Source organism: Cyanistes caeruleus, unplaced genomic scaffold (assembly GCF_971803275.1).
Source record: "Cyanistes caeruleus unplaced genomic scaffold, bCyaCae1.hap1.1 HAP1_SCAFFOLD_87, whole genome shotgun sequence".
Lineage (NCBI taxonomy): Eukaryota > Metazoa > Chordata > Aves > Passeriformes > Paridae > Cyanistes > Cyanistes caeruleus.
The window spans coordinates 1,553,695-1,578,268 of NW_028255892.1; the positions used below are offsets into that span (position 1 = coordinate 1,553,695).

The window sequence follows — 24,574 nt, forward strand, 5'->3', positions numbered from 1 at the left end:
TCCATAGTGTAGGGCCTACAGAGCAGGGATTCGTTTATTCAACACCAGGAGTGAGGGGGAAGCTCCACCACAAACTCACTTGTCCATTCTTTGCACAGGACAAGCTTTTAAACTTTTTTAACTTGATGGGCACATTCTACTTTCCTAAGCTTCATATTTTCTAATTCCATGATTGTGGAAGCCCATGCAGCAGGGCTCTGCATGTAGTTGTCAGCCTCCTGGTGGTTGTTTTGGATGAAGGCTCAGGAGCTAACTGAATTCAAAAGGCCTTTTTGTTACACTTCAACACTTATCTTTTCTGGGAATTCAACACAAACTTATGGTCAGTAAGTTCTGCAAGTTCTGTTGCTGTTTGAGGCCACATTGTGTCTTTCATTCAGCAATTCATGAAGAAAACATCAATTGCCTACTGAGACCCTTCTGCTCCCTCCCAAATCACTACTCAAGAACAAGCCTCAGGCACATGCCCATAGTCCCTCTCTGCCAGCAGCTCCGAGCTGCATTGCACAGTGCTTGCTGTGCCCCAGAGAGCACCAAGCAGGCTGGCCTGGTGTCCCTGAATATTTCTGCAAAACCCTCTGCATTTCACACCTTTGCTGTGGCTCAGTGCAGAGCTCCAGGATTGCAGGCGCTTGGTCCCAGAGCTGTGTGAGGCACTGGCTCATGCAGATGTGCCCTGACTTGCTGTCAGTGCCTCACGCTGGCCTCGGTTCCTCTGGCAGAAATGCCGTGCCTGAAGGACACTGCCCTGTGCTGGAGCCTGCGGAGCAGCCCGGCTCCCTCCCCCTGTGCCCAGAGTGCTGCACACACTGCTGACCATTGCCAGGAGTTCCAGGGCAGGCGGCAGAAGAGCAGCAATGGTCAGGCAGGGCAGCAGCCCTGGGCTGCTCTTTGCCTTTCTCTTCTCCTGTGCAGACTCCAGACAGCCCATGGCACCAGTGTGTGCTGTGCCCAGCACGGCGCCGCTTCCCCTCAGGAGCAGCCAGCTGCCAGCTTGGCTCTGAGAGCGGAGGATTTGCCTGGTGCCAGCAAGAGGCAGCCAGGGCCAGGCTGCTGCCTCTTGCAGCTCCAAGGGCCTCCTTCCAGCCTGCCTCTGCTGAAGCTCAGGCTTCTCCGGGCTCTGCCAGGGCTCTGCTGGGGCTACAGCCTGGCCAAGGCCGGGCCCGCTCTCACCTCACAGTCGCTGACAGCTCTGCACCACAGGAGACCTTGCACAGCACCCTCACTGCTCTTTCTGCTTTCTCTCTTCAGCCAGACTCTCCTCCAGCCAAAGAGATTTCTCTTAGGGATACAAATCCAAGTGGCAGGAACCCAAATACTCTCGAGTCACATCTGCACAGCCTGCATCTGCATGGGATGTTTGCGTTGCACTGCTCCTCCTTTGGTTTTTCCTGCAAATTCCATTGCTGTTTCTACCTCAAATAGAAATGTCAGAGCTGGGCAAAACTTGTCCAGTTGGCCATATTCCAAAGGCATTGTGGTCTGGAGAGGATGAATGAAGAGGAGCCTTCCCCCCTTACAAACTGTACCAAAGAAGCCATCAATGTCACTTTCCACCTCTAAGAAAAAACTGACAGTTCAGAAGGAAATGTTGAGCTTTCTCACAGGGTCAGAAGGAGAGAAATGTTCCAAAGGAGTTGAGATTTTAGAAATTTTATTTAAAATCCTACTCTACAATCCTACACTACAAACCTACACTACAAACCTACACTACCATCCTACTCTATAATCCTACTCTACAACCCTACTCTATAATCCTACTCTAAGTTTTTCATGGAGAAGACAGTTTATAAATTGATTGAGGCATTCCTGCCTCCTCCTTCCACTTCTTCACGGCAACAATGAGAGGTGCCAGGCTGGACCCAGGCATGGCCGATGTTATAAATTGATGCTGCAGAAAGGAAATGAAAACAACAAGAAAGCATGATTTTCCAAGCTAAGAGCTTCAAAGGCAGGGGAATACTTTTTAAATGAAATGGGGATTGAGTCAGAGTAGGTCAGGAGCATGGGGCAAGAGTGGCACAGGTTGCCCCAAGAGCTGGTAGGTGGCCCACCCCTGGAAATATCTGAGGTGTGAGTATCCTGATCTCTTGAAAGATGTCCCTGCTCATTGCAGGACACAGACTAGATGACCTTTCCATGTCCCTGTGTGTTAGTTTGAGATGAATTGACATTTAGGGAAAGAAGTAAGAAACCCCGCACGGAAGTGATTTCTTTGAGAGAAGCTGCTGGGAGCTTCCCCTGTGTCTGAGACAGGCCAATGGCTGGCTAGTTCTGAGAACTGACAACATTTTGCACCATTTAGAAATGAGATGCGCCTCTGTGATGATGCACATTTTGAAAACCACCAGCCCGGGCACTGGCCCTCTTTGCTTCCGGAGCCCGAAGGTAACGGAGCTCTGGTGAGGCCGGCCCTGCTCGCCCACGGCCTGTGCTCCTGGGGGAGGCCGGGCCAGAGCCCAGCGGCTCCCGGGCGGGGGATGGAGGCTGCGGGACCCCAGCCCCAGGCTGGGCCAGGCCACGGCTGCTGACATCTTGCCCACACTAAACCCTCTCCCCGGCGTGCAGCGACGGCTCCAGGCCGAGCCTCCCCTCCCAGCGGCTCCCGGGCAGAGAGAGGGGCCCAGCACAGCCTGAAATCCAACACCGTGACTGCCATGACCTGGGTGAGATTGAACCCTTTCACTGCACAGATGAGACCTTTCTTATTCTTGTGGGCCTGATAATAAAATTTGTTATTCCTTTGAAGTTTGAAGCCTGTTTTGCCCTTCTCCTAATCCAGAGCTCCCAGCAAGAAATGAGTAAGTGCCCTGGTGATTTTAGCCAGCGCTAAAACCCAGCACTCCCTGCCAGCCCAGCCCAGTCTAGGATTGCTCCCCACTCTCAGCTGAACAGCACCAAAGTTGGAAGTGAGGAGGATGGGGGCTCATCTGATGCCTTGGATTTCAGTGGAGGAGGAGCCCATCCCTGGGACACTGTTTCACCTGCAGCCCTTTTGGCATTTTACCTGCAGCAGCTCCTTGGCAGACCAGCGCTGCGCCTCGCCTTTCTGCAGGCAGCAGCTCAGGAAGTCACGCAGCAAAGGCGAGAATTGCTCGGGCTGCCGCAGCTGTGGGGTCCCTTCTGTGGCTATGTGGAATTTAGCCTGGGGAAAAAGGAAACACAAGGCTCCACCTGCTTCTTTCCCATCTGGAACTGCTCTCCCAGAGCCCATTGTTTAAGCTCCACTCTGCAGTGGCAGTTTTTGCCCTGGCAGAGAGGCAGAGATGACTTTCCTGTAGCATTTGGATGACAACTTTCCTGTATCATGAAAAAACCCAAGCCCCAAAGCCACAGCTTTGCCAACATCCAGCAGATCTTGCCTTGGCAGCTGATTTCATTGCCTGATCTAGTTAGTGGCAACTACATCAGCAAATACATGTTTCCTTCTCGGAGGATTCCCAGCAGCTTGGCAGCCTTTTTGGAAGAGGGATTTTGCTATTCTAACTAACTGTACTATTCCAAGGATTCTTATGTGAAAAGAATCTCTGCAGTGCTTGTTGGTCCCTTAAGCACAGCTGCCATAAAACAAAACTCATCCAGCTTATTGTCTTGTTCTTGAAAATGATGGTAATTGGAAGAAAAGAAAGGAAATGCAGCAGGTGTTCCTCAGGGAAGGAAACAAACCTTTGGAATCTCATTTTCAACACAGACACATTAAGATGCCTCCACAAATGTATTGGGTTGAAAATGCCTGTTTGGGCACACAGGAGCCACCTGCAGCTCTGTCTCTCAGCACTCTGAAAATTTCAGGTTCCCTTATGTGGCAAAAGGAAAATATTCACGGTGAAATCAGAAGTGTCATCCCTGTGGTAACCCTGTGCTCATTGGATTCTCAAGTCAATGCATTAACGCTGTGCCCATCCCAGAAAGTGCCAGGAAACAAACAGGAGGTTTTGGCAGGCTCTCCCCGTCACCAGGCTCCAGCTTGGTGATATGGAGAAAGTGGCTTGGGTTAGGAAAGAAGGTGGTCACTGAGTGTCCCAGCAGCACTGCACAAGAAGCAGAAGAGACTCTGGCTTTACAGCCTCATCTCTGGGTTTCAGACAAGTTTCCCTGTGAGAAGAATGGGGCTGCACTTCTTCTCTCAAAAGCACTGTTTTAGAAACTTGGTTTGGTTTGAGTTTCTTTGCTTCATTTCTGGAAAGATAACAGCAGCTCTGAGATGCTTGTTTCCTATTCTTGGGGCCATCTACACAGCCAAAAGAGCTGGAACGACTTGTAAGGCAAAGCAAAATGCTGCCTGAGAATGGAGATGGTTTGGGCGAGGTAAGGCTTGAGTTCCCCCAGTGCTGCAACCAAAGCTCCAGCAGATGCTGATGTGCTGCAGGGCCATTTGTAGAAGGGGCCTTGGTGGAAGTACTTCCAGCAGATGGCCATGGGATTTTGTGCAGTGAGCAGAGAACACGGGACAGGTGAGAAAGACAGCGGGATCAGAGAGTATTTGCTCCTTACCGATCGAGCAGTGAAACTGTCATAAGGAGTTTTTTGTTCGGCCATTTCAATTGCCACAATTCCAAAAGACCACACGTCCACTTTGGGGCCATATGGTTGACGTTTCACCACTTCAGGTGCCATCCACCAAGGAGTCCCGATCACCGAGCACCGCTGATTTTGCTCAGGGGTGAGCTGAGCAGAAAGGCCAAAATCAGCTGAGGAGAAAGCAAAATACTCTTTTAATTTTAATACTCTCAATTAGGAAACCAAGCCAGAGAATTCCCCGGTAGAAGTTTGAGAATGTGCAGTTGAATTTCCTGGACAACACTCCCTGCTCTGTTTCCTTAGGGCTTTAGCCAAGGAAATATGAATTGGCTACTTCAAACATCCCCCCATTTCTTACACTTCCTCCAGCAGTGCCTTTTGTTTTCCTGAAGGTTTAGATTGCAGCTCCCTCCCTCTGGAAGGAACACACACAGACACACACAGAGCAATAGCACTCTTGGCTGCTTGTGGTTCCTTGTCATAGCTGTGTGCACACTGCAACTGTGCCTTCAGCCCACAGCAGGGGGGACCCCTGCACTGCCAGCAGCAGCATTTTTGGGGAGCTGGCAGTCACTGAAAGCAGCCCCACACCCCCCATTCCTGGAAGGCTGAAGCTGAGCAAGAATACACTGACCCAGCTTGACAGAGCCGTCGGTTCTGAGAAGGATGTTGTTGCTCTTGACATCTCGATGGATCACGTGGTTGGAGTGAAGAAAATCCAGTCCTTGCAGGCACTGAGAGAGAAAAGAGAACCGGGGGGCAAAAAGTAGTGCTGTGAGTTCATCCCACAAGAAAGGAAACAGCTGTGGAAGGTTCCCTTTGCAGGGGAATGGGGAGGAATGGCAGAACACAGCGCCATTGAGAGCAAGAGCCTGCTGCTCCCACAGTAGCAGAGCAGCACCTTTCTCAGTGGAGAACTGCAAATGCCAATGCATGAGACAGAGCTAGAATACAAGAGCAGGGGATAAGAGTACAGGAAGTGAGTCCAGTGAGTGTAGGGGCACTGGCAGACAGTTCCCTTGAGATGCTCTTGCTTGCCCATAGCCGAGGAGCAGCACAGAAACCAAGCTTGGCCCATGAAATCACTCCCATTCTGAGCCCCTGTTTCCCAGACAATGCAGCTCAAGGCCTTGGAAGCACAGATGGGATCCCTGACCTCCCGACTGACAGCTGCAATCTCTCCTTCAGACATTTGAATCTCGTCGATGAGATCTCTCAGAGTGCCTCCGTCCATGTACTCCATCACCAGCCAGAGTTCCTCATGCACAAGGTAGCTGAAAAAAGGAAACAAGGCCATGCAGGTGAACATGCACGGCTAGGTTGGTTTTTTGCTTGAGTCTTGTTTCTGGGTCCCTTGGAGACAAGGGCAGAAGAAAAGGCATAGACATTGCCTCTAGGCTGTGCAGTGTTTGCAGTCTGTGCTGTCTCAAGGAGAAAGGCAGTTTAGGAAGAGCCCAGATAAAAAACCTGTCACGCATGGCATTTCTGGAAATAAGCACCTAGTCTTCCTGGCATGCACAGCAATGGAAAAGAGGGGCAACAATGCAAGGGCAATCCTCTCTTGGATGGTTCATCAGCATTTAAGAAACTTGAAAAACTCAAGCCCAAAGAACTGTGGAGGCAATGAACTTAGAAGGTGTTGAATTCTTAAGATAGGGCTGATGCAGGGTTTTGAACAATTTTCAGTCTGCATTTGCCAGGGTGGATTCATGCAGACAAAATGCAGTCTCTTCCCATCCATTGGAGATAAGTAGAGAAATAATCATTAACAACTCTATTTCCTGCCACTGACCAAAGTGGGGTTTTAAGCTCTCATGCTTGTAGTATGTAAAGAAACATTCAAGGGATAGGACCGTGACCACTCACCTGGCTAAGTAATTCACGATCCTGGGACTCCTATTACTCTCCATGATCCTGATTTCATTCATGGTTAGTATCTTCCTATTCACTCCTTGCACATTTATTTTCTTTATGGCCACCTCAAATGACATTGAAAAGGAGTAATTTGAGAAAATTGATAGCATGAGACCACAACACACATGGAGCAAGTGATTTTGGAATGGCACAGCCAAGCTGTGCCCAAGTGCCTTGTGATTAGACCTCATCACTGGAGTAATTAGGGAGTGACATTGCAACAGCCCATTTCTCTGCTCCCTTGGGGGCCAGTTACAGGACATGTGGCCACTGGCGATTTGCCTTGTCCACAAAGCCTGTTCCAAGTGCAATTTGCAGGCTGGCTCCAGTCTGTGCTTCTTGTGCCTTTTCAGCACAGCTCTACTCAAAGCTCCAGCCACAGCTGTCAGCAGTGGGGAAAGGCCTGGAGAGCAGCAGAGGCTGCAGGGGCTGTTGACATTTACCTCTCCTCCTGTTGCCATGTCAAGTGCTCTGGAAACCTCTCCAAAACCCCTAGAAACAAAACAGCAGCAAAGAAAGGAGAAGCCATTTAGATCTTGCACTGAAAGCCAGTCCAGACAGGAGAGCTCTGCTGTAAATGCCTAAAAGCTGCAGGTTGCAGGAGGGGTCTGCCAGAAGGCAGATGATGCATTTTCCCCTCAAGTGCCTGGGCACTGGGCCTGTTCCTGAAGCCTTGGGCTTTACTGCCTCAGCTCCAAAAGGCAGCTTATTCCTTCATCTCGGCTATCAGCTTCTAAACTGTGCAATTCTAATCCTGAGCACGGAGTATTTCCTTTAGCAAACTCTTGGAGAGAAATGTTCCTGAGAACTGTTATCTGACAGCTCTCATTGGGGGTAGGTTGTGCTTTCAGGCAAGCAAGATTCTTCTCCTTTCATTAGTGTGGCCAGATGATTTGGAGACATCCAAAAATGTGAAGGAAATGAATCCTGAGCTGTCCCACACTTGAGAGACAAGCAGATTTACCAGGTTCTGTTCCTTGCTGCAGGCAAGACCTTGGCAGCATGGAGATGTCTTTGACAATGCCTTCTGAGCACACTTGACAAATTCTGGCCAGTACTGAGAGATGGGGCAGACTAAGCCCGCTGTCTAAACATGTGGACAACTTGTCTGACTTCCCACTTGATGGATATTCCACCAGTGAAACACCTGGCCCATGGCTGTGTAGAAGTGACTGTGGTTGGACTCACCCGCTGCCAAGACTTTCCAGTTCAATGTATTTTGTGATGGGATTTTCCTTGTTCACCATCCTCCCTGAGGGAAACAAAATGCAAGATGCTGACTTTCAGGCAGAGATCTGAACTTGCAGGAGATGCCAAAGGCAGCCCCGCTGTCTGGGGCTCTGAACCCTCTGTGGTCAGCTGGGCAGCAAGCACAGCAGCAACAAGACAGGCAGTTGTGCAGTACAAATGGGCAGCAGAGAGACTGATTTTGTCCAGTCCTTGGAAGGAAATGAAGCACAGAGGGCACAGCAGGGCACAGCACAAGGCTGGCAAAGGCCAAGCATGAGCACTGACAAGCAATGGCAAGAAGACACAGCCAGCCTGAGCCCCTGACAAGCTGTGGCCCCCGTTCAGGACACAACAGCATTGCCTTGGAGATCAGACACAGCCAGGTGCAGATCAAGGCCCTTTTGTGTCCCAGCAGGTGAAGGTAGACACCAAATCAGCTGGGATCTTTTCTCAGCCCCACCAGGTCTTTTCTGAGAGCACAGCACTGGCAGCTGTTATGGGCAAGAAGCAGATTAAATGGGTTGTGCTGCAGAATCACAGAGGGCTTGATGTGTTTTCCCAGAGACTGATCTGAGCAGGGCTTGGGCCAATAGGTAGGATTCTAAGAGTCATGGGAATGGCTGGGAATCAGGGATGAAAACGTGCCATGGATCTGAGGAATACACAGCACAGGGGCTGCAGGCTCGCTCCTGAGAAATGCCTGCAGTGCTGTTTTATCTGATCACACCATGTGGATGTGTCTCTTGGACACATCTTTAGAAAAATAAAACTAGGATATTAATTACAGATTGTTATACAAGTATCTGTTTCTTCATTGTGGGCCCAATGAAAACATCTCTTGCTCTCTGTTTCTGCTGTCACCTGATGTTCTTTCAAAGGAGTCCTCACTGACAAAAATACAGCATTCTCATAAAAACCTTGTAGATGTAGTAGAGGCAATAAAAACAGTCCTAAAAATGACAGCAGTAAGACACATGGGGCAGAACAGCTCTTTCAGGATGGAGAAAAAAAAACCTACCAAAAAACCACCAAAACCAAAACAAAAATCTATAAAAAACACCACACAGAAAACAGAACCACAACAAAAAGACAAATCCCAAATCAGTTTCTGTGAAGTCTTTTGGTGCTGACAACAGGTGGGAAGTCGGGAGTCTAAGGAGAATTTAGGAATTAAATACTCTGTTCAGTTTGGCCACTACCACACAGAACTTGCATAGATCATTTGCTAGGCCACAGCCTCCTGCTGATCCAAGAACAATTCCTGCTTCTGCCTTTAGTGGCAAGGGAATGCCAGGCAAAGCCGAGCCAGTCCAAGCTGCCCTCAGAGGCAGCAGGAACAGCCAGAGCGCTCTCTCGCTGCCTCAGAGCACAGCAGTTCCTGTGGGGAGTCCTAAATGTCTCTGGGACACCAAAGTGAGGAGGATCATTTGCTACAGCTCTGCTGGCACGTGCACACAATACACTGTCCCTCAGACAAGAAATACACCAGACGTACTCAGTTGCTCCACGAAGTCTCCCAGGCTCTCCTGGAGCTGAGCAGCAGATGTGTCACTGCTGGAAATGGACAAACTGCCCCGGCTCCACTGCTCAGCTTGGGCAACAAAGGCTCCTTTAGATGCTGCTGCTGCTGCTGCTGCAGCAGATTGAATGGAAGAGCCTGTGTAGATCTGCGAGAAGAAAGGAGTTTGTGTCAGAAAGCTGGCTGGCAGAGATTACCCCGAGTTCCCTTTTCAAATGCAAGCCCTTAGGAAGTTGCTGTTAGCCACATGCAAAGCTCATCAACTGGATTTTTTGGATGCCCACTTCTGGAACCAAATGGTCAAAACCCAAGGTTGGTTTTAATCAAGTTGATGGCCAGTTTCATATTCCATTTTCCTGGATTTTCTCAAGGATGACTGCAACAACGACCATTCCACTTCCTCCCACGGATCCCTTTCCCCCTCCAAGGGCTGCAGACACATTTGCAGCTCCTTGTTCTAATGTGGGAGCTCCTCCCCCTCAGTCCTCTTTTCCTGCACCATCTTCAGAAGGTGCTCAGCCTGCAGCACTTGTGCTTGGGACAGTACCTGTGCCTCCCGCCGACCTTGGGGCTCTTCATCAGCCGGCATTTGCTGGAAGCCTTCGCAGGCTGCCAGGTGAGATATCAACACATCCACCTCAAGTCAAAGAGAACAAAGCAGTCAGAGACCACAGCTTGTCCCTGTGTGCCAAGGCTCATTGACTGTGAGCAAAGGGAAAGAGCAGCACAGCAGCAGATTCACCAAGGCATACAGACAGCTTGCAGCTTGTATTCCAAATCTGTCTGGGGGACTGTGTTCACTTGCAAAAAGCCCTGAAGAAACAAGGAGAGCAGGAGCAGGCCAGCAGGAATCCCTTGAGATGAGTGCTGGCAAAAGGGGCAAATGACTGGTGCCACTGTCCAGGGCAGCAGCTGAGATTGAGCACAGCAGGAAATGTCCTTCCAAGCAGCTGGGATAGACACTACAGCAGGATGGCACTGAGAGGCATCAGCCCAGCCCCCTGCTGCTCTGCAGAGGAAAGGCAAGAAGGGCAGAAAGCACCAGACTGCAGTGACTGCTGTGCCTATCGCTCTTTCACTCACTCGATTTTCTAGAGCCTCTTGCTGCTGAGCGAGGAGATCTAATTTCTCTTGGATGATTCTCCTTTCTTCCTCCAGCCTGTTCTCTCTTGCCCTGATCCTAGCCTCAGCTTCCTGCAGCTCTGCCAGAAGCTCCTCCTCGGAGGCCTGTGAAGAGCGACAGAGAGGAATTTCCATGAGTGGAGTGTCTGCCTCACTTTCACTCACCTGGTTTCGTTGATTTCCTCTCTGCCAGTGGAGATTCATCTCCTCCTCGATGTTTCTCCTTTCTTCCTCAGGCCTCCTCTTCACTGCCATGATGGCCATCGGAGCTTCGGGCAGCTCTGCCTGGGGCTCTGCCTCGATGTTCTGTACACACAAATGGAGAGCAAGTGCCTGGGAGCTGCCCTTTTCAGGCCTGCCCTGCCACTCCTGCCCTTCTGACATCCACACTCTTGTTAGAAATCCTGCTCATTCAGGAGACAAGGATGTGTGCAATTGGATCCTCTGCTGCAGCTCAGAGAGCCTCTATGGCCACCTCAGGATATGGAAGAGGACCAAGGTATTTCTCCTCCCTCTTTTGTCAGCTGAGAATTCTGAGTGGCAGTGACAGAGATCCTCAAAAGGCCCCACCAACAAATTAATTGACACACCCCTAGGGATGCCAGTGAAGGAAGCCATGGGTCATGTAATGCATGTATGACCAAAGTCACCAAAAACCACCTAAACCATGGAATTGTCTCACCTCACTAGGACAGGCAGAAATTTATAGGTTAAACAGGGAGTGTCAGGACAGAAGAGGCAGGAGGAGGAAAACAGCTCTGAGGAGAAAAAACAACCATCTCTAAAGGGGTTCTTAGCAACAAAAGACAGCACTCAAGGACTTGCAGCTTTGCCCCCACACTAGGCTCCAATGCAGTTTCCAAAGCTGCAGACTTCACCACAAAACGTATCAAGAGAAACTTGCCACTTGTGGATTTTGCCTCAGAAGAAGGGCTCAGAACTACACAGTTTGTTTCTTTGGCCACACAGGACAAGAATGGCCGGCCACAGCTTCATGGACAACACAATCATCTCCTTGCAGCTTATCAAAAGCCAAAAGACAGGTGGCCTAAAAGACTCTGCAGAAGTGAAGAATTACTCCAGAAAACTGCAGAACACTTCTCCAGGTCATGCAGAGGTTTCCAAAAAGGGACAGCAAACAAAGCAAGCCCTGTGAGCCCCAGAAATGCCGTGTGAGCCCTTGGCCATGGCTTGGCAGAAGCCAAGAGACAGAGCTTCCCTGAGCCAAGCAGCCAGCTGCTCACCCGCAGGCAGCAGCGCTTTGGGGCCTCAGCACGACGGCTCAAAGCCCAATTTCCAGCTGCCACGGGATGGGGGAATGGCTGGGTGCTGGCAGGACTCCAGCACTCAGCATCCTCAGCCAGCAACAGCAAGTGCTGGCTGCTCAGAAACTTGCAGCTCTGCCTTGCACTAAAGACAGCAGCACCCAGCACTGGCACTTACTGTCTGGGCATGGTCAGGCTGGGCTGTGACCACAGCTGGAGGCTCGTGCTCCTTTTGCTCATTTTGCTCCTCTTTGGCCTCTTCTCCAGGAGCAGAGGGAGCCACAGCAGAGTCTGCTCTTGCTTCTGGGCTCTGTGGACAGATGGTGGAGTTAGGGACAGGCAGCTCCTATCATTTAGAACCTTATTTCTATTCAGCTCTATTTCTACAACCAGCTCTACCAAGCACAAATCATCAGCTTTGATAGCAATGGGATTCTAAGTCTCTGCAACTAAATCAAAATGGGTTAATTCAGCCAGGCTGCAAATAGCTCTGAATTAGAGAGTTCACCCTGGCTACTATCAGCAAGCAACGTTCTCTCTGCAAATCTGAGCTTTGAGTTCTTTTAAAGCTCTGCAATGGAAAATTAGGAAATAGCCAACAATGCCTTTGCTATTGCTGTTGTAAACATGGAAATGGATCTTCTTTCAGCCCACCCAGCTGGCCCTCTGCACTCTACTGCCACAGGCCAAGCTCACAGTTCCCTGCACAATTCTGAAACACCAGGAACATCAAATGTTCCTTTCTGACTCACCTCAGGATCGGCACCTCTGAACACACGGCTCAGATGACCTGCAGTGGGCAAGGAAAATGAACCAAATTCTTTGAGAAAACTGGAGAGAACCGTGGCCTATTTAGAACAGCATCTGAGAAGATCTCCCAGTCTGCATTTTCAAAGGTGTCCTGCTTGACTGGTGTGGTTTAAAGCAGCAACTAAAAAATCACTAGGAAACTTACTTATTTCTGGCTGTGAGATATGGATTAGAACAAGAGCAAAACAGGCTTAAAACTTAAATGGAATAAAGAAAGTTTATTGACAAAAACTACAAGAATAAGAAACCAGAATGAAACTTCCAGAACAACCCTTTTCTCCCCCACTACCCAACCATTCCCTTGTTTACATGACAACATGGAGACAAAAAACTTTGGATCTTTGGTGTTTACAACAGTCCCAATTCCTGCTAGAGTCTTTTCATCAGTCTTTGCAGAGAAACAGAAGTCTTCTTCTGCTATCTATGGAGTTTTTCACATGAAAACTATCTTTCTTCATAGCTTTCTATTTCTCTGATGCCAGCTGCCCAGAAATCTGCCATCAGTTGTCTCCTCCCATTTCCCATCACTCTGAGGTGTGTTATGGGTCATGAGTCCAGGGATGTCATTTTTATGAATGAGTTATTCAAAGGCAAAAGTTCTCTATCTGTTTTTCTGAGCCCCCCTGGAAACAGAAGTTTTCTTTTTTGCTTCTTAAAAGACACAAATCTTCAACTATTACTTCTCCCCCTCTGTTCCAGCATCTCACAGTGTCACAACTACTTCATCATTTGCTCAAAATCCACACTTGGAAACTCTCCATTCCTCCCAATATACTCTGTCATGAATTAAAGGAGATTTTTTCAGAACACTACTGTCCATGCCCATAGCTTTAACAGAAAAATATTTCAGCTTATTAAAGCATCTCCTTCTTTCTCTTCCCCCTCTCAATTTAATTTGTTTCTTCACTCTCTTTGATGGGTTGATGGTTGATCACTCCCTCTCCCTCTCTCTGGAAAAAAAGGATTAATCTGCAAGTCTCATGCAGGTAGTAAAAGAGTTAAAATCTTGCTAAAGCTGCAGATGTTGATGGTGTCAGGTTTCAGTTCAGTGGCAGAAACTGCAAACCAAGTCAGGCTGGCCGGCTCCGTTTCTCCCCCCACCCCGCCCTCTGCAGCCTTGTCCGGCCTGGAGCGGGGGAGGAGGCCGAGACAGAGCCCTGTGACCTCGTCAGAAGCCAGAAACCAAAGAGAGCAAGAAATTCCCGGCCTCACATCTTCAGGTGGTGTTCACAGGTTGATCTCACTTCTCAATAGTTAAAACCGCTGCCAATTCTCACCCATGGCCAGGAATTAGTCAGGAGAAAAAACTCCCATCAGCCTCCAGCAGTTTCAACTTCCCCAGCTCTCAGAGCTATCTTAAAAGTAAAGTCACCCCAAGAGATTGAGCCAGCAAAGTGAGGAAATGACAGACTCTGCTGCCACAGGCTCTCCCGTGGAGGGAACAGAAGCCCTGCAAATGCTGCCCGCAGCCCCCTGGCTACAGACACCCCGTGTTTTGCTGAAGGTGTTGACAGGAGCTTTACCAAACCAGGGGCATCCTCATGGTCTTTGTGTTTCAATAGCAACCCGGTCACTAAGAAAGAGCAGGGAGACCTACAAAAGCCAGCTCAGGTTCCAGCCAGGGAAAACCTCTACTTACGTGCCAGGTTGGTCAGATAATAGCCGGAATATCCAATGACATAAATGGTGCAAACGGCAACAGCGAGCTGCTCCATCATTGTAGCACTGCTGTGCCAGTTTGCACACTCTGCTCCACCACAAAAACAAACAAGGCTCCTGTCAGTGTGCAGCTGCCCACTGACAAACGCCTCAAGCAGGAGGATGCTCCTGCACTGAGCAAGCCCAAGAGCTGCTCTGAGCCTGAGGCCTTCCGTGCACCAAGGCAACCTTGGGATGTCACCACGACAAGGTGGCATCCATGCCCTGACATCACAAAGCCAATGCTCTGCGCTGCTCTGGGAATTGATGCAGAGCAACCCAACCTTCCCTACAGCAAACACAAAATTGCCTGGCAGGTTCTCCTCTGTCACAAAGGGTCACAAATCCTTTGCTGGGCTGTGGGAAATGACAGAAACTTCCACAGATACTGAAGGGTTTAATTTACAGCCTTGGAAGGAGCTTGGGTTCATGCAATGCTAAAGGTTCACAGACGTTTAGTCGAGAAATCATAAGCTTATGTTCCTATAGCTGCAAGTAAGAATATGCCATAAGTAAATAAGAAACTGCATTGAGTGAGATGGTGGAGAGATTTCAACTGTAATTGTGTGATTTTATAGAGTAAGCTATGAATCTAAATATTATCCTAAGAAGCACATGTGTGTAGGTGAGCTAGCAGTGTATTGGGTGAAAAGCAGACACAGTGCAGCAGAACTTGGCAAAGGTGAAAGGTGATTAAGTAATAATAAACTCCATGTCAGCTGTCCATTGGGCCAAAATGTGATATATTGCTGTGTAACAAAGAAACTCGTGACTACCTTTGAGCTATGGCCCACTTGTTACCCCTCCAAAATCTCATGCCTTCAGACTGAGACCTTTTCTGATGCATTCCAGCAATAAATCGACTTAACAGCACCAGTGGTCCCACCGCTCATTATTTACAGCCTGACAATGGGCCAAACCCTGTTGTTCAAGAGATCCAAGAGTAACTCCAAGACTGCTCTGTGGAGAGAGAAAACAAAGAGAACTTGTCCTAAGAGAACAAAGGTTGCTCCTCAGTCAAGGCAGGATGGATGGAACAGAGTTTCTAAAATGTAACAAGTAGCAGAAGCAGAGTAGTTTGCAGAAGAAATTGTTATACAAGCACTTGTCCTAGGGAAATAAAACTGATGTTGCTAATATGGAATTGATCATGACTATTATTCCTTAGCAGCCATCTGAACATTTATACTATTGGCTATCCAGGCTCACACTATTCTAACCCAATAGGAAAAACAGCACAAAAGTGATGTACACTTGTAATAAATGTTTCCAGATATACCACCCCTGGGGACCGTGCATCGTTCATGCGCTGCAGTGCCCCAAGCACCCACATCCTGCCCCACAACTGAGCTCTGAGGTGGGACTAAACCAAAGGAAATTGGGATTTTGGCCACTGATGCTTCTGACTAAACCCAGGAATGCCTGTTCCTGTGCCAAAGGAACTGCACAGCCATCAGCCTGCTGCAGCACTGCTGGGGCATCTCAAAGAAGCATGTGGGCCTGTGCCTCACCCCTGGAGCCCCTGGGCACATTTGTGAGCCACAGAGATGAGGCTGCAATGGTCATAAGGAAAGAGAAGAAGAAAGTCACAGAAGAATGGGGGAAGATGTAGGAGATGGTGGGAGAAGGAAGCCAGAGGGACCAAATGGGTAACTTTCATCCAAATTGGGAGCTATGAGGCAGGGACCCAAGAGATGTGGAATAGAGACCCCATCACCTGTGACTTCCTTTCTCAGCTGAAAAGAAAAAGAATAGAGAAATAGCTGGGTTTTAGCTGTGTGTCTAGATATGAAGCCACGTTACGTTTTTGAATGGCTCCACACAAGTTCTTCAAGTTTTCTCCAAGCCTGCAGGTTCCCCTGCCCCAGGACCACCAGTGGCCAGTTTTGTTGGTTTTGCATGGGTTAAATTTTGGTGAGGAGGGAAGAAGCCAGCCATGGGAATGCTATTTCTGCTAAAAGGAGCTGCTAAAAGCTTTCTCCATGCCTGGCAAAACCAATCACTGTCTGGCTCTGAGAACAGCCCCATTGCTAAGCCAATTAGAAAAGCTGGAAACACTTTGATGACAACAGATTTAAGAGAGGAAAGAAACGTGGGAAGCTCTCTTTCTTTCTGCCCTCCGAGGGGTGGTGAGGGGGCACCGAACCCCTTCCCAGCAGGCCATCTGTGGTGGTTTGGCATTTTAGAGATAAAAGCAGAAAACACCCACAGAAGTGATTTCTCTGAGAGCGGCTGCTGGGAGTTTCTCTCTGCTTGAGATCAGGCCAAGAGCTGGCCAGTTCTGAGAACTGACAGCATTTTGCAGCACTGAAAAGTGAGATCACCTTTGTGAATAGCACCTTTTAAAAGCTCCAGCTGGGGAAGTTGTCTCTTTTTGTTTGCAGCCTGGAAAGGTATTGGAGCTGTGGTGTGGCTGGCCCCGCTGCCCGCGGCCTGTGTGGCCTGGAGGGGCTGGGCTGGAGCCCAGTGGCTCTGGGCTGGGGGGATGGAGACTGCGGGACTTCCCCCGGCCCCAGGCCAGGCCGGGCTCTGCTGTGGCCCCTCTCGGGAAGCCCTCCCAGTCCCATTCCAGTGGGGTGGCTGAAGCCCTCCCCAGGGGGACCCCGGCCCTAAGCTGGGCCGGGCCACGGCTGCTGACATCTCGCCCATCCCCGCCATGGCCTGCACAGACGGCTCCAAGCTGGAAACCGTCCCCTGCCTTCCAGGGGCTGCTGAGCTGAAATCCCACACCAGGAATGCCTGCCACACCTTGGGCCACATTTAACCCTTTCACTACACAGATGAGACCTGCAGCCTTCATCCCCTCTCCAGAGAGCGCAAAGTGGGAGCGATCGACACGTAAAAGACAACATCAAACATCAAGGTCAGTACGAGGAAGAGTCAAGCCTCAGGTGGAAGGAGAATGAGGAGATGCTTTAATGAGCTGAAATAGTCTTTTGCTAGGGCCATGGAGATGGACAATAACATTCTGAAAAATAACTCCTTTCATTAATGAAAGAGTATTGGGGGGAATGAAGGATTCAAAGTGTAAATCTGAGCAAAGGTATCCATTGATGAAGCCAAGCAGGTGGTGGAGTATCTGTGATCCCATGAGATGCGTGAACAGAGAGAGAGAGATGAGAGCTGATGAAGATCCTTTGTCCCCAGGGAGAGAAGAGGAAAACTTCTGTCCCCAGAGATGATCACCAAGACAGATGAAGAGAGTAACTCTTGAATCTTTAAAATAATACCCCTTGAGTTCATGGCCCGTGAACACACCTCAGAGTGGTGTGGAAATGGGAGGAAGGCATGATGGCAGAGTTTTGCCCTGGGTGGCTGCTATTCATGGAAAGGAAAAAGCACAAGAAAAGTCTTTTCTTGTGGACAACTCTCCATGGAATAACAAGAGAAAACTCCTCTCCCTACAGATACTGATGAAAAGGCTATCGTATAGTTGGTACTGCATTAACATCCCAAGTTTTGTCCCTACACTGTCAGTTGAGAAAGGAAAAAGTTGGTTGGGGAGAGAAAAGGTTTCTGGAGGTTTTATTCTGGTTTCTTATTTCTTATAGTCCTGTTAATAAAGTTTCTTTATTCCTTCTAACTTTTAAGCCTGGTTTTCCCTTCTCCTAATCCATATCTCACAGTGAGAAATGAGTAAGTGCCCTGGAGATTTCAGCCAGCGCTAAACCCACCACATTATTTAGTGCATTAGCCAAAAAACTCAATTTAGCGAATCTCAGCCACTGCACCAGGCTGAAGCTGAGGATCCCCAGCCAAGCTCAGAGGGAGGAGAACACAGCATTTGTGGGATCCTTTCCAGTCTGACTTGCTTTAGCTGGAGCATGGGGGAGGAGAGAGCAGGAGAAGGGTTGGCTGAGTCCTCTCCCCTCTGCCTTGCCCTTCTCTGCTGGATCCTCAGTTCATCCCACACCCACCCCAAGACTCCATCCCCATCCTGCTGGTGCTGACGGGATTAAAGGAGATGAAGAGGAGATTAAAAAGATAGAGAGGAGAGAAAAAGAGAAGTTTAAATGCAATTTAAATATGAAAGAAATACCTATGTTAGTGAGTGCTGAGAGTTCCAAGGGAGCTGAAGGGTTTGGGAAGGGCCAGGAGCCCGTGAAGGGCTCAGGAGCTGCTGCTGCCGGGAGGGAGGAAATGCACCAATGGCTCCCAGCAGAGTCTGTGCTTTGAGGCTCTTTCCCAAACAGCTGCAGGAGGGAAAGCAGCTGAGTTTGGAGGAAGAGTTTTCTGCTGAGGTTTCCTGTTTGGAGCTGTCACAAGCTTGAGCTGCTCAAGGGAAACGCGGCTCTGCTTCCAGCAGGGCCCAACTGCCCGGGAGCACAACTTGGTTCCCTGGCCCTGAGCCAACGGGCAGCAGCAGCTTCTGTTCCCTCCTGGCTCTTGTGTCATTTCCAGCAGCACAAGACACACCAAGAAAAGCTCCTCCAGAACATGCCATGAGAAACACAACCTGATTTCATGGCATGAAGGAGCTCTGACTGTCCCACGGGCTCAGGTTTGTTTGTCAGTGAACAGAGCAGGGAAAAGCACAGACACATTCCCTGCACAGGGAATCACAGGAGGAAAGTGCAGCGCCGGAGGATGTGCTTGGTTACAACGTTCCCACGGCAGTTTTGGGGATAAAATCGTCAGCAGAGAGAAAAGAAAAAGTCCTACCAAGGGTGGGCTGGGGAGGGCTGGTGCTTCCCGGGAGGCTCCCAAAGCTCAACAGTGTGGAAGAGTGGCTAGCTAACAAAGGTCGTGTTCCCATGCAGCAATTAGCTGAGAAAGAATTAAACAACAGTGGAGTGTAGTTGGTATGAGATGTTGCAATGTCAGAAAGACCTTAGTGATAACTGTGAACTGAGAACAGGACACTGTGATCAGAAGAATGTGGATTCAGCACAGATGAACAACCACAAGAATGTGGAACTAGGTGGAGTTGTCCTTAAACAAAATACCCAATAATGAGCTTGCTTTTGCACTATGTGTGAGCCTAATTATTGATGTTATATAGGGAGTTTGGAGTTGCCAATAAATGAGACTTGCTGATCATTCATATTGAGTGCTGCTTGTCTCCCGCCGAACTCATCAAATGGCGCCCGAACAAATGGGACCCTTGGGACCTTTGGGACCTTTGGGACATTAAAAAGCGAAGGCCACGGGAGTCGGCGACAGGGGACGGGTCCTCCGCAGCAAGGACGGCGAAAAGCAACGGTGCCGCGCCCCAGGCGACCTCAGAGGAGAGTCCTGGCCGTAACGTGCTGCCAAACCTTGTAGGGCTGCAACAGCGCTGACGGTAAGATGGAAAGGCAAGCAGCACATGATTTATTTACCTGCTTTTTAGAAAAGCCACAGCTTAAGGGTTTTGATTTGCGCAAGGAGCTTCCTGGACTTCTTGCTTATGGGTATGCTCATTCCTTTACCTCCCACTGCTGGGCAAACACTCCTATCTATGCTGCCCATGGAAAGAGGGAGGGAGAGTCAGAGAGAAGGAAATAATGAGAAAGAAATTCCAGAGCAAACGCTGAAACAACGAACAGAATCTGTTCAGTTACGGCAGGATGTGATATATCCTGAACTATTTGCTTCACTTTTGGAGTCACTCTTAACACTACAATCATATTTAAGTTCCAACTTTACTACCCTGGAAGAAAAGAATCCAAATTTAGATTGGTTTCCACCCGAACCAGGGGGACATGGGGGAGCACTGAGGTGTGCGCAGAGAGCGGAGGCACCCCTGGGGCAGAAGCAGTGCAGAAAAAGTTCCAAGGCCACACTGAACAATTACAGAAACAGCTGAGCAGAAACAGGTGGCTCAGAGAGCTTCAGAAAGAGACAAAATAGCCAAAAAATCACAAACTATATGGTACCTAGTTCGAAATTCATCACTGTAATTAGAAGTTGATAAGCTGCAATGGTCACCGTTGTTAGCACCTGGCCGTGAGAGACTTTTTGTGTAACATCGCCTGCTTTTGTAAAAATTGTGCCCCTTTTTTCCTCTATCAGTGAACAAGAGAGATTGAGAGAAACAACTGTATGTGTTAAAGTTAACTTTGTGAGGTTTTTGGGGTTTTTTCCTGCGAGAGTATGTGGAGAATGTGAAGAAAGACAACAGCAGCAGAGAGCAGCAGCAGGGCGGGCAGTCCACCCCCCCCCCCCTCCCTCTCTAAGAAAAAGCACTGGGATAGTACCCAGTTTGTTAAAAAGTCATGGTTCATGGGTTTTTTAAATGTTTTTATATACCCTTTTAGAGTTAATTTTGTGGTTTAAGTAATAATGAATTTATGCAATTGGAGTTTTTTAGAGTTTTCCTGGAGAAATTATTGTGAATCTTTGAAAGTTTAAATAGGTCCCTTTTCAAAAAAAAGGTGTTTAAGGTGAATATTAAAGAAGTTACCTTGCAATAATTAGTTTTAAAACCTAAGGTTAAATATGGTATGATTTACAGCTTCTAAGAAAACCTTCCATTAATCTTATCTACAAAAGAGATTTGTGGTTTAAAAAATAATTAGTTAAGAGAACTTACCTGTACAAGACAAAGTTAAGTTAAAGTATATATTACCCATTTGCTTGTTTTTTCCACAATTTTAATAAGGTAATTTCAATGTGAGTCCTTTTGTTATATAAAATACATATAACTGCATATATACCAATTTGGATTTTAGATTTTAGTTTAAGAATTGGACTTAATGTTTCTGAAAAGTGCTACAAAAGCTGAATGGCAACTTGCCAAATCCTGTGTTGTTGTGGTTTTTCTCTAGAAAAACTGCACTTTAAAATCCTAACCAATTTGAACATATACTAGTCAAATTCCTGTTTTGAATGAGTATTTTTAGTACCATTTGCAGTTATTGTGACTTATTCTCAAAGCTAGATGACATAGAATTGTGATGTATTTGTTATGTTTTTATAATCTTTATAGTGAATCCATGTTACTGTTATATTGTGTTTAGAAGGTATATATCAAACTTTTAGCTGCCTTTGTAGTAACAGAATAAGATTTAAGGTATGTTTTTATTTAATATAGATTAAGTGTTAATAGAATTAAGCGAAGTCAGGTTTTATTATGTTTAGGCTTGAATGTTTTTAAGTTAAGTTTTATAACACCCTTGACTTCATCAGGAGTTCTATTGGTTGTTGCAATCTCTGCAGTTTTTGTTTGTTATAGCTTTCTTATTTTTCAGTGTTTCCAGAATTTTAAGAAGATGTACCATTGCTGAGGATCAGCTGCCATGGGAGAGGCTTCAGATTAAACCAGCTGCTGAATGGTTTAATTGGTCTGGTACCTGAGGCTTCTGATCATTTGATTTGTACAAATGTATTTTAACAGTTTGCTGTGCTGTAAGCATCTCCTAGCTGCTGCTATTGAGAACCTTGTTTTAGAAATGAGTTAAGAGGCATCTTTCCAGTTTAAAGCCAGGCCCTGGCCAAGCCTTGACTTTACCTGGACAGAAAGTTTGCCAGCAGATCCAGATGTTTTCTGTCCCAAATCAGTATTTGAGTCACTTTTTGACTCAACAATTTGACCCTATTAATATGACAGCTGGATCAATTTTGAAGTGGGCTTGGAGAATCATTTCCGGAGGTGGTGATCCAATCCTTCACTGATGATTTTTTGTTTCTGTTGGTTTGCTAACTATGGGATGCTGGTGCAGTGTTTTAGTAATTAACAGTAGTTTTATATTACATATCTTATTAATAATGTTTATGATTTAATTGATTTTTAACTGCTCTAGGTTCTTACTAATTGTATATAGTTTTGTGTTAATGTTGATGTGTATAACAGAAGTACATCTCGTTTTTTTGGTTTTTTTTAAAAAAACGGGGGAAATTGATGCCCTAAAAGCATTTGATTAGTGTAATTCATTAACTTCAAGGGGAGAAGTGTCTGTGTTTTGTTGGCAGGTTCAAAAAGGTCACCTGTCCATCTGACCAGACTGTCTGCCTCTGAACACACGAGATCCAGTGAACAGAGAAGTCACCACACAGCCTTGGTACTCCAGACATGGATCAGAAGTGGAGCTGTCAGGACACAGTTGTGTCTGAGCACTACACAGACAGTTGCCAACAGAAATTTTATGTTGTTATTATGATGTTGTGTCTCTACCAATTTTTCAGTTATCCTTTGTATTAAGATTTAGAAGGATGTGAAGAACAACCTGAACATCAAAGCCCTCAGTCACCGATCAGCTGCCAGCTGACATCACGGGAGCAGTGAACGTTCCAAGACTGAATCGTGTTAAATCATAGTCTGTTTGTGAAGGAAATTCTGTAGAAGATCTAAGAAAAGTATAGACTCCATCTAACTGTATATAAAGCAAATTGTAGTTGTGTGTTTACCCTTTCAGCAAATTGCTTTCACGCTTAGACTACATATATACCAGAGCACGTGTGTTAAAAGTAGTTAGATAATAGTTTAAGATAAAGAGTTTAGCCTGTATGGCAATTGTTATATTAGTATAAAGTATAAGCATTTCCCCCTTCAAGAGCTAGTGAAATGAAATGAGCTTTGAAAGTTCATTTAACATTAAAGTTTAGCTGTGAGTTTGCAAGTTTGGTGTCATTTACATGGAACAAACTGCTTATGGTAATTGTGTTGTGTATAGTCCCGACCAACTGTCTGCTAACTAACATCCAAAAGTGACAGAACATATGGGTCACTCTGGCACATTGAACTGGCCAAAGGTCAATGTGTTTGAGCCTAGCCACACCTGGAGATCCTTTTCACACCTGTCTCATAGGAGTCCCTGAATGGGATCCTCAAGCATTTAAAGGTTTAATTAGTAATGAGACTCGACTGAATCAATTTGCAATGTTGCAAGAGTGCAATTGCACTGTTGGCTTCACATTAAGACAACTTGAAGCCTGCTGGCAAGCAAAAATTACCAAAGTTCTCAATGTTACCATAGGGCCCCCCAGAAGTATTAGATTTGTTAGGTTCCACCAATACCTCAGGTGGATGGATAATGTTTGAACCCCCGACAAAACGTCATTCTAACAAAGTAATGCAGCACTGGGCTGCAGACAACCCTATAGCTGATCTCGTTACTACACAGAGTAAAGCCTTTATTAGTGGTGCAATCTCACAGAACAATTACCAAAGTGATTACCTAGTTCCATATTGCTAATCTGTGGAGATAGAGCATGGAATGAGATTCCTGCTAATCCACATAGAAAACCCTGTTATTTTGGGAAACTTACTTTGTTTCCATCCAAGCTTACACCAATTGTAGAATGTAGCTGATAAAATGAAAAACATCAAACAGTCAAAGTGAAGCCTGAATGAATTAAAGCTTAGCAACTCTAAAAAGGCTCGCTTGTTAGACTAATAAAAGATTGAATTTAATATCCACAATGTTAAGTGAGCTTTCAGCCGATGTGAGTAGTGTATGTCATGCAGTATTACAAAATTGAGCCACAATTGACTTTTTGCTCTTAGCAGAAGGACATGGTTGTGAGGAATTTGAAGGCATGTGCTGTCTGAATCTTACTGATCATTCAGTTTCCATCCATGGGCAACTACAACAGCTACAGGATGGGTTACATGCCCTGAAAGAAGATAGTGACCCCATTGGAAGTTGGTTCTCCAGCTGGGGCATCACTGGATGGTTGAGGTCTCTTGTGCTAGAAGGGGGTTGGACTTTACTTATAATGTTAATGGGGATGAAAGTCTAAGTTGTATGTTATCTTGGCTTCATAAGGGTATAGAATGAGTCACATCCAAAGCCTGGTTTGTGCAAAAAGTGAAAGGGGGAATTGTTGCTATATTTTATATATTAATAAAGGCCTGTCTGCACAAACCAGTCTTTGAAATAAGTCGTGATATTAAAGGCTAAAGTCCTTGAAACCCTCCTGCAGAAGAGAGAGTAAAGCAAAACAAAATCCTTGTGTACAGGAGAAAAAATGTAAACCTGTGTGTGTTAGCCAATAGTAACTTGCTCTGCCCGCAGGCCCTGTAGAACCCTATAAAAGGTGTGCTAAAGATAGAAATAAACGGCGTTCACGTTTACTTCTGTGAAGAGCGGTGGGTTGCTGGCAGTCCTCCAATAAAGTTCTACAAATGAAACATAACAAATGTCATTGGGGTGCAGAGGCATTGGTGAAATTGATGAAACAAAAATTAATCTCGGTACGGATGCTAACAATGGCAAAATCAGTAATGTCAAAATGTGAAATCTGCTTAAAAAACAACTCAGTGACTAGACACAGGCATAGCTAGGGAAGATTAGGATAGGAACAGAATCAGGGTGACACTTGGCAAGAAGCCTCTAGTAGAGTGAAATTTGGGTGGGCCCTAGAGTCTTTGCTCGGTCCTATAGCAAACTATCAGAATAAAGAAATGTTGTACAAACTTACAGGTCAGGTAGATAAATTAGCTAGAGTGACCTGAGAAAGATTTAAAGAACTAAACGCACAATTACAATTTACTACTCCTGAAAGAGCATGGAGTGTGTGAGTTTTTTAAAGGGATGGATTGATCATTGCTGCATCCACACCCCAAATGTGA

General features: G+C 46.9%; 3 protein-coding genes across 3 annotated transcripts in view; 1 reads left to right on the plus strand and 2 right to left on the minus strand.

Moving 5' to 3' along the window:
* Positions 1-24,574, plus strand: part of LOC147646696 (uncharacterized) — a 399,719-nt gene that overhangs the window by 263,630 nt on the left and 111,515 nt on the right. The window contains exon 3 of the mRNA XM_086873094.1: positions 19,820-19,829. Coding sequence (XP_086729220.1) covers positions 19,820-19,829 — 10 coding nt within the window. The remainder of the gene's footprint in view (positions 1-19,819; positions 19,830-24,574) is intronic.
* The window catches only part of LOC147646701 (uncharacterized), a 188,001-nt gene that overhangs the window by 113,662 nt on the left and 49,765 nt on the right, over positions 1-24,574 (minus strand). The window lies entirely within an intron of this gene.
* Positions 1,638-14,282, minus strand: LOC147646703 (uncharacterized). The gene is made up of 14 exons (XM_086873104.1): positions 14,021-14,282; positions 12,324-12,361; positions 11,750-11,881; positions 10,268-10,612; positions 9,732-9,821; positions 9,161-9,332; positions 7,624-7,687; positions 6,879-6,927; positions 6,388-6,500; positions 5,678-5,795; positions 5,156-5,255; positions 4,495-4,691; positions 3,008-3,145; positions 1,638-1,891 (listed from the first exon to the last, which is right to left on the minus strand). Exons 1-14 carry the CDS (start codon positions 14,097-14,099, stop codon positions 1,772-1,774), a joined length of 1,755 nt encoding a protein of 584 aa, XP_086729230.1. The 5' UTR covers positions 14,100-14,282; the 3' UTR covers positions 1,638-1,771.

Excerpts from the sequence above, each read along its gene's own strand:
- LOC147646703 (XM_086873104.1), bottom strand. The coding sequence starts at position 14,099 with ATGATGGAGCAGCTCGCTGTTGCCGTTTGCACCATTTATGTCATTGGA. Across the intron at positions 12,362-14,020 it reads TTATCTGACCAACCTGGCAC|GTCATCTGAGCCGTGTGTTC; the intron begins GTAAGTAGAGGT and ends TGCCCACTGCAG. Across the intron at positions 5,256-5,677 it reads TTGCAGCTGTCAGTCGGGAG|TGCCTGCAAGGACTGGATTT; the intron begins GTCAGGGATCCC and ends TTTCTCTCTCAG.